At 48.5% G+C, this 9,225-nt stretch overlaps 1 protein-coding gene across 1 annotated transcript in view; it reads right to left on the reverse strand.

Annotated features, from left to right (window-relative positions):
* unm_sa1614 (un-named sa1614) overlaps positions 1 to 9,225 on the reverse strand; it is a 71,301-nt gene that overhangs the window by 19,540 nt on the left and 42,536 nt on the right. Inside the window, exons 14-16 of the mRNA XM_061218983.1 lie at positions 8,694 to 8,857; positions 6,690 to 6,823; positions 2,247 to 2,338 (exon numbers count right to left, since the gene is read on the reverse strand). Coding sequence (XP_061074967.1) covers positions 2,247 to 2,338; positions 6,690 to 6,823; positions 8,694 to 8,857 — 390 coding nt within the window. The remainder of the gene's footprint in view (positions 1 to 2,246; positions 2,339 to 6,689; positions 6,824 to 8,693; positions 8,858 to 9,225) is intronic.

The raw sequence follows: 9,225 nt of genomic DNA on the forward strand, positions 1-9,225 counted from the left end.
TGCACGGAATTTGGTTATATTCCATAGAATTATATAGATCCTGATTTTGCTACGCTGTACCTTCGGGAAAACAACCGATTGGCAAAACCCTTATTTTTCAGCAGAATAACGACCCAGCACCATAACACTCTGCAAACATGACCAAGGCCAACCTGGAGCAAAGGTCTGCAGACCTCAACATAATGTGCGGGATCTCAGGGAAAAGAACAACAACAACAAAAAAGCCAAGAGTTATAATGGCAAATCCTGCAAGGAACTGGGAAGAATTTATGACACGACTACTAGAAAAATGACACAACAGTTGTTACTTTTCATTGTATTACCTTTTTATGCATTTACTTCAATGTTAAATTGGGTTGTTTAACAGACACAAGATTGTCCAGGACTAAATTGAGCTTTGTTTGGAGAACCTCCATTCCAAACCGAATTTAGTCCAGGACTAGGTTTTTTAAATTGGCACAGTGCTTCAATTAGAATTTTTCAGAATTACCTAAAACTACACATTTGTGTTTATTCACACATATACACATATACAGTACGTACACCCAGGCACACACTCATGTCCATAATTATTGCCACCGTTAAATAAAGATAAGACAAAAAAAACTAAAAAACACCAATAGTGAGATATTGTATTTCTGCCACGCACATGAAAAATATTGTATTTATAATTATAGATTTTTCATGGCTGCTTTGAAAGGTACAAGTCGAGCAGGAGAAGGAAGATCACTGGCCAGAGATCTTTGAAATGTGAAATTTTTGGTTCACAAAGACGCCAGTGTGTCGAGGTGGCGAGAAGTGCATTGATGCCTGTTAGATGGCATCAAAGGTAAGTGAGGAACTCCGCTGCCATGGATACGGACAGGACAGTGCTTTTGTGTGTGTGAGTGTCGTTCTGAGAGCAGGGCTGATAAGAGGAGTCCGACATTCACCGCTGCGTGCACACTGACATTACTGTGACCCCCCCCACCTGAGTCCCCTCACCTGGTCCTGTCAGTCTGCAGCCCACCACTACAATGGCCCTCATATCACAACCAGTGCTTGGAGACCAGAGATAAAATGAATCAATACTGTACCATTTCAGACCACCTTTGTCAGAATAGGATGAAAATGAAGCATGCAAGTATTGTGTTTATGTGTGTGCGCCTCAGTGTCAGTTATCTTGAGGCTTTTTGAGAAAAATGCACCACAAGCCAGCAATAGAGGTGGAGCCTCTCCTAATTGAGAGAAGGGGATTATGGGATTGTGGAGAGAGTTGCTTGGCTATGTGCCACAATTCTTTGGTATTTTTGGTTAGAATTGTCTGTAAGACAATATAAAATACATTATCAGGGTATGAATATTGAAATTAAACCAATGTCGGTACTGTAGTCCGCAGAGAGCTTTTATATTTGACATTACATTTTACTTGGGCCAGTGTTCATCACAGATTTAATCAAATAAAAAAAGACTATCCAGAAGATGCATTATGAATACCGTTCTGAAGGTTTCCTAGGAAACTAAGAGATCAGGCTCAGTAAATAAAGATGGAGCTTTCCATTTCCAATGACAACAGCAGCAGAAGGCAAATTTAAATATCACTTATCCAAATTTCAACGAAAAAGACAGACTGGGCTGAGTGTTTAAACAGACTTCGTCATAGCACTGCTGAACAAACTTCAACTCAAAGTTTCATAGTCTGGGAGTTGCTGGCAGGATTTGAGAAAACCAATGAATATTAATGACGTTCAATTTAATGGCCAAACCATGCACCAGGCCTGACCAGGCATTCAAATTTAGCTCATCCTTTGCTTCATGAGATTCAAAATATATATGCCTTTGAAAAAATTGAAAAAAGAAAATGAAACACCGGATTGAGGATTGAGAAGAAAAGTTGAGCGACTTCGGGAATATTGGGATAAGCAAACAACCAGCAATGACATCATTGATTGATTCATAATATTTTAAGACCTAGTTTATTTTACAGATGATCACTCATCATGTTTGGTATTTAAAATTGTGGATTGACAAATATATTTAAAGAACCTTCAGTTATTCACAAATATGAGGTTAAGGTTAAGGTCTTTAAGACACCTGACCCCAGAAGAGCAGAGAAAGGTTAAGGTCTTTAAACCACCTGACCCCAGAAGAGCAGAGAAAGGTTAAGGTCTTTAAGACACCTGACCCCAGAAGAGCAGAGAAAGGTTAAGGTCTTTAAGACACCTGACCCCAGGTGTGCGCAGATGAAACAAACCCATCTCACTTACATGTCGCTCTCTGCCGAGGGCTTCAAGGAGGGGCTGAGGAGGTTTGCTTCCATTATTTCATTGAAGCCTGAGTTCCCCACATTCTTAGCCAGCTAGAAAGAGAGAGAGAGAGAGAGAGAGAGAGGGAGGGAGAGCAAGAGAGGGAGGGAGAGGGAGGGAGGGAGTGAGGGAGGGAGGGAGATAGAGAGGGAGATCCATAAATACCGGAGGTGTAGTTTATCTGTGCTTTCTGGGCTCCTCTCTGACACACAGCAGCACATATCTGACCCGTCGGCCACAGCCAATAGGAGGTGAAAAACCAAAACTGTACCACCACTACTCAGATATTTCATTTAGTTGCAAATGTACAGGGCTCACCTCCACGCACAGTACTGGTTCCGGAACCAAACTCCTGGAGAGGGGCTGGACTCTGTTCTTTTCTGGAGTTGCTCAAGGTGAGAGGCGCCGGGCGGGTGTGGGGATACTCACAAGCCACCGGCTGAGCGCCACTGTGTTGGAGTTCCACCCGGGGAACGAGAGGGTCGCTTCTCTGCGACTACGTGTCGCTGGGGGGAAGGCTCTGACTGTCATTTGTGCGTATGCACCAAATGGCAGTTCAGAGTATCCGGCCTTCTTGGAGTCACTGGGTGGCATCCTGGAAAGGGTGCCACCCGGAGACTCCATAGTTCTGCTGGGCGACTTCAACGCTCACGTGGGCAATGACGGAGAAACCTGGAGGGGGGTGATTGGGAGGAACGGCCTGCCTGATCTGAACCCAAGCGGTGTTTTGTTATTGGACTTCTGTGCTGGCCATGGATTGTCGATAACAAACACCATGTTCGAGCATAGGGTAGCTCATAAGTGTACTTGGTACCAGAGCACCTTAGGCCAAAGATCGATGATCGACTTTGTGGTCGTATCATCAGACCTGCGGCCGTATGTCTTGGACACTCGGGTGAAGAGAGGAGCAGAGCTGTCAACTGATCACCACCTGGTGGTGAGTTGGATCAAGTGGCCGGGGAGGCTGCCTGACAGACCCGGTAAACCCAAACGTGTAGTGAGGGTGAACTGGGAACGTCTGGCGGAGGCCCCTGTTCGCGAGGTCTTCAACTCCCACCTCCGGAAGAACTTCTCACGCATCCCGGGGGAAGCTGGGGACATGGAGTCCGAGTGGGCCATGTTCAAAGCCTCCATTGCAGAGGCGGCAAGCAGGAGCTGTGGCCAGAAGGTCATCGGTGCCTGTCGGGGCGGCAACCCAAGAACCCGCTGGTGGACACCAGCGGTGAGGGAGGCCGTCAAGCTGAAGAAGGAGGCCTTTCGGGCTTGGCTGGCCCGGGGGTCCCCTGAAGCAGCAGACAGGTACCGGGTGGCCAGAAGGGCTGCAGCTTCGGCAGTCGCTGAAGCAAAAACCCGGGTATGGGAGGAGTTCGGGGAGGCTATGGAGAAAGACTTTCGGTTGGCCTCGAGGAAGTTCTGGCAAACCATCCGACGACTCAGAAAGGGAAAGCAGGGCTTGTCTCAGGCTGTTTTCAGCAGGGGAGGAGAACTGCTGACCCGGACTGGGGATATTGTCGGGCGGTGGAAAGAGCACTTCGAGGAGCTCCTGAACCCGAACAACACGTCCTCTGTGGAAGAGGCAGAGCCTGAAGACTCGGGGGAATCTGCACCTATATCCCTGGCGGAAGTTGCTGAGGTAGTCAAAAAGCTCCTCAGTGGCAAGTCGCCGGGTGTAGATGAGATTCGCCCTGAGATGCTGAAGGCTCTGGACATTGTTGGGCTGTCTTGGCTGACACGCCTCTTCAGTGTCGCGTGGAGATCGGGGACAGTACCTGTAGAGTGGCAGACCGGGGTGGTGGTCCCCATTTTCAAGAAGGGGGACCGGAGGGTGTGCTCCAATTACCGGGGTATCACACTCCTCAGCCTCCCTGGGAAAGCTTACTCTAGGGTACTGGAAAGGAGGCTCCGACCGACGGTCGAACCTCGGATTCAGGAGGAGCAATGTGGCTTCCGTCCTGGCCGTGGAACAGTGGACCAGCTCTTTACCTTGGCAGGGTTGCTGGCGGGGTCAAGGGAGTTTGCCCATCCAGTCCACATGTGCTTTGTGGACTTGGAGAAGGCTTTCGACCGTGTCCCCCGGGGAACCCTGTGGGGTGTACTGCGGGAGTACGGGGTACCGGGGCCGTTGTTACGAGCCATCAGGTCCCTGTATAACCAAAGTGAGAGCTGTGTCCGCATTCTCGGCACAAAGTCAAGCACGTTTCCGGTGGGTGTTGGACTCCGCCAAGGTTGCCCCTTGTCACCGGTCCTGTTTGTGGTATTCATGGACAGGATCTCAAGGCGCAGCCGAGGTGAGGAGAGTGTCCGGTTTGGTGACCTCAGAATCGCATCTCTGCTTTTTGCGGATGATGTGGTTCTGCTGGCTTCATCGGACCGTGACCTTCAGCACACACTGGAGCGGTTTGCAGCCGAGTGTGAAGCGGCCGGGATGAGAGTCAGCACCTCCAAGTCCGAGGCCATGGTTCTCTGCCGGAAAACGGTGGATTGCTCCCTCCGGGTTGGGAACGAGTCTTTGCCCCAAGTGAAGGAGTTCAAGTATCTCGGGGTCTTGTTCACGAGTGAGGGTAGAAGGGAGCGTGAGATCGACAGGCGGATCGGTGCAGCGTCAGCAGTAATGCGGGCGTTGCACCGGACCGTTGTGGTGAAGAAGGAGCTGAGCCGGAAGGCGAAGCTCTCGATTTACTGGTCGATCTACGTCCCAACCCTCACCTATGGTCACGAGCTTTGGGTAGTGACCGAAAGAACGAGATCGCGTATACAAGCGGCCGAAATGAGCTTCCTCCGTAGGGTGGCCGGGCTCAGCCTTAGAGATAGGGTGAGGAGCTCGGACATCCGGAGGGAGCTCGGAGTAGAGCCGCTGCTCCTTCGCATCGAAAGGAGCCAATTGAGGTGGTTCGGGCATCTCATCAGGATGCCTCCCGGGCGCCTCCCTTTGGAGGTTTTCCGGGCTCGTCCAACTGGGCGGAGACCCCGAGGGAGACCCAGAGCCCGCTGGAGAGATTATATATCTCTCCTGGCCAGGGAACGCCTCGGGATCCCCCAGGAGGAGCTAGAATGCGTTGCTGGGGAGAGGGATGCCTGGGATACCCGGCTTTGCCTACTGCCCCCGCGACCCGACTCCGGATAAGCGGGTGACGATGGATGGATGGATGGATGGATGTACAGGGTTATAACCGTTTAACTGAAAAGGCATGACATTAGACCACTAACGGACTGAAAATATGAACCGTAAATGCCTTTTTGCAAGGTATTCCATGTATGGGTGCAGCAAAACTACGTAAAATAAAACATTCCAAACAATGTTCTCGAGTTTGGAAACTTGTGATGACCTGAACTATAATGCCCGCTAGGGTGTGGGGTAAGTAACATACTCAAGTAGGTTGGTATTTGACCTGTGATAACCTTCTATAAAAATGTCAAACAGGGCCATGCTAATAACTGACATAAAGTGCAGTGATGATACCATAATTGGTGACAGATCTTAAAGCAGCATGATATAATATTTCCAGAGTATGGAGATGTAATGCTGGATTATTTAAATACACACTCATATTTTAATATATGGCCCATATCAAAACCACATAATATAACAAAGGCAGAAATGTAGTCTCCACCAGTTTCCTTCAAGAATGGAAAGAAAAGCAAGTCTTATTTCTAAAATACAAACCTAGTTTCAAAAGGTCTTTTCGATAGATGTTGTATGTGTAAATTAAAAGACAGGGCTTCATCAAGATCTTACAGTACATGATAACACCAAGTCTATGGACTCGTCTAAAAATAAGAGGTTTTGAACTCAATCTGACAAATACCATACATTTTTTTGTGCATTCTAAGCAAACTTGAATTTCAAAAAGATTATCCCGGATCACATTAAATGCTTAGTTTCTGAAGTGTGTCATCTGGAGTTGGAGAAGTACTACAAATGATTAAAAATCATCTGCATAAAAATGCAACACTATAGTATTATTTCTCCATCATCTTCAGTTTGAGAGGAGCTCCTCTGCTTTGTCACAGTGGTTATTGGCAGCTCGTCCTTTCAAACGGTACAAAATGGCCACTGACAGTGAGCTCTCAGATGTTAGACCTCAGTAGCACTCAGAATAGATGCTTTAGAGTTAGGCTGGCTACGCTCACCAACCTGAATGCACATTTCCCAAACAGCACATAACTGTAATTTTAAAGGTATGTGTGTATATGTATGAACTGTGTCATCTTTAACCCCCTACCACATGCAGCAATGTGTCATGTGTGCGTCCTGTGTTGTTGCATTTGCATTATGGGACAGATGTGCCAGTGGACCACGCCGGGCTAGCTTGGTACCAGGGTAGCTGCAGCTCAGAGTGCTGTCAGTGTTGGAGAGGAGGGGGGGTTGCTGTACCTCCTCAGCGGCCCTGCCCAGAGACTCACCAGCAGTTCGGAGGTGCCCAGCTTGTCCAGGGACAGGGACTGGATGCGGGAGTGGTGCACCCCCATCTCCCGGTGGATCCCTGAGCACTCGATGCACGTCAGGATGCCCAGGTTAGTGGAGATCCAGGTGGGGTCTGAAGAAGCCGCATAAACCCAAGAGATAAAACACAGACACTGATCCTGGCTCTGCTATCATAAATCCACAGGCCTGCTATCATAAATCCACAGGCCTGCTAACATAAATCCACTGGCCTGCTAGCATAAATCCATGGGCATCAATCCATGGGCCCGCTAATATCAATCCCTGAGTCATTTAACATCAACCACTGAGTCAGCTAACGTTAATCCCCGAGTCCGCTAACATTAATCTTGGCCTTGCTAAAACTTCTTCTGGTATAGTTTACACTAATCCTGGAGCAGCCATCATTAATCCTGGGCCAGTTAACACTGATCTTGGGCCTAATATGTAAGCCATCTGAGATAACTCCATTAATCCTTTTCACCCAGGAAAGAACTGAAATGATTATAATACTAATTTTGTTCAGTGGTGCAGAATATGTCGAAGAAAGCCCAAATTGAGGTTGAATGAGCACTTCAAAACTATACACTTCAGTGAAGGAAATTCTCCTGGACATATAATGACCCAGTAATGTACAAAAGCAACAAAGCAAAGTGCTCATCATCCTCTGCTGAGCACTTGTACGGTCTGCAAACACCGCAGCCTTGAAAAGAATGAAATGATCGACTGTTTAGCGCATGACTTGTTCTGCTCCCCCATTTCCAAAGCCATGGTGGCTTGGGACCCAGAGTGAGATTAGACACAAAAGCCAGTTCCTGTATAAATGAGGAATGAAGCCAGCCATGTCCTACTGCGAAAGGCTGTTAGCCCCTTAGACACAGAGGGATAATCCCTCAATACAGGCTTCTAATGTGACTTTGGATGGTTTTTCACCCTTTAAAGGGATTTGAGATGATACTCAACATGACATAGCATTGAATACATGTTATATTGGCACTAAATGCTTTGCGTAACTAAGCTGAAAGACCAGGACAGCTGGGTGGCTCATCCTGTTAAGGCACTGAGAGTGGACCGTGTCAGTGCTGACTGTGGTTGTGATCTCATGGTTTGCTCTAATGTCCCCCAGAGATGGGAGGGTTTCAGATGGCCAGGATTACAGCATCTCATAACACGCCAGCGACCCTGCTTGGTTGATCGGTCCCAAAGGTTCGTCATTTTAACCTGCAAGTGTGCTCCTCCACATGTCTGTGAGAAGAAGTGGGGTGTGGGTGATATTGGGGTCCCAGAGGGGTGTGTGTGTGTGTGATATCAGGGTCACACAGTGGAGTGTGTGTGTGTGTGTGTGTGTGTGTGTGTGGGTGATATCAGGGTCACACAGTGGAGTGTGTGTGTGTGTGTGTGTGTGTGTGTGATATCAGGGTCACACAGGTGTGTGTGTGTGTGTGCGTGTGTGTGTGTGTGATATCAGGGTCACACAGAGGTGTGTGTGTGTGTGTGGGTGTGTGTGTGATATTAGGGTCACACAGGTGTGTGTGTGTGTGTGTGTGTGTGTGTGTGATATCAGGGTCACACAGGTGTGTGTGTGTGTGTGTGTGTGTGTGTGTGATATCAGGGTCACACAGAGGTGTGTGTGTCTGTGTGTGTGTGTGTGTGTGTGTGTGATATCAGGGTCACACAGGTGTGTGTGTGTGTGTGTGTGTGTGTGATATCAGGGTCACACAGGTGTGTGTGCGTGTGTGTGTGTGATATCAGGGTCACACAGAGGTGTGTGTGTGTGTGTGTGTCTGTGTGTGTGTGTGTGTGTGCGTGTGTGTGTGTGATATCAGGGTCACACAGGTGTGTGTGTGTGTGTGTGTGTGTGTGATATCAGGGTCACACAGAGGTGTGTGTGTGTGTGTGTGTGTGTGTGTGTGTGATATCAGGGTCACACAGAGGTGTGTGTGTGTGTGTGTGTGTGTGTGACATCAGGGTGACACACGTCTCACCTGGCGCCCCGCAGTCACAGCAGACCTGGTTGCCGGGCATGCGGCGGATGTCGTCGGTGATGGCCTTGGTCAGGTCCTCCACACTGCTCTCCCCACTGGGCTGGCGCTCATCCAGGGCCACGTTCAGAGCCTCCTGCTTACTGTTAGTCAGCACTGAGATCCACCTGCAACACACACACACACACACCTTACTGTTAGTCAGCACTGAGATCCACCTGCAACACACACACACACACACACACACCTTAATGTTAGTCAGCACTGAGATCCACCTGCAACACACACACACACACACACCTTACAATTAGTCAGCACTGAGATCCACCTGCAACACACACACACACACACACACACACACCTTAATGTTAGTCAGCACTGAGATCCACCTGCAACACACACACACATACCTTGCTATTAGAGCACCCACACACACCTTACTGTTAGTCAGCACTTACAGTATATCCATCTGAAACAGCACATAGGTAAGCGCTCACACACACGCACACACACAATGATATCCTCCTGAAACATG

This window comes from Conger conger, chromosome 14 (genome assembly GCF_963514075.1).
Source record: "Conger conger chromosome 14, fConCon1.1, whole genome shotgun sequence".
In the NCBI taxonomy this organism is placed as follows: domain Eukaryota; kingdom Metazoa; phylum Chordata; class Actinopteri; order Anguilliformes; family Congridae; genus Conger; species Conger conger.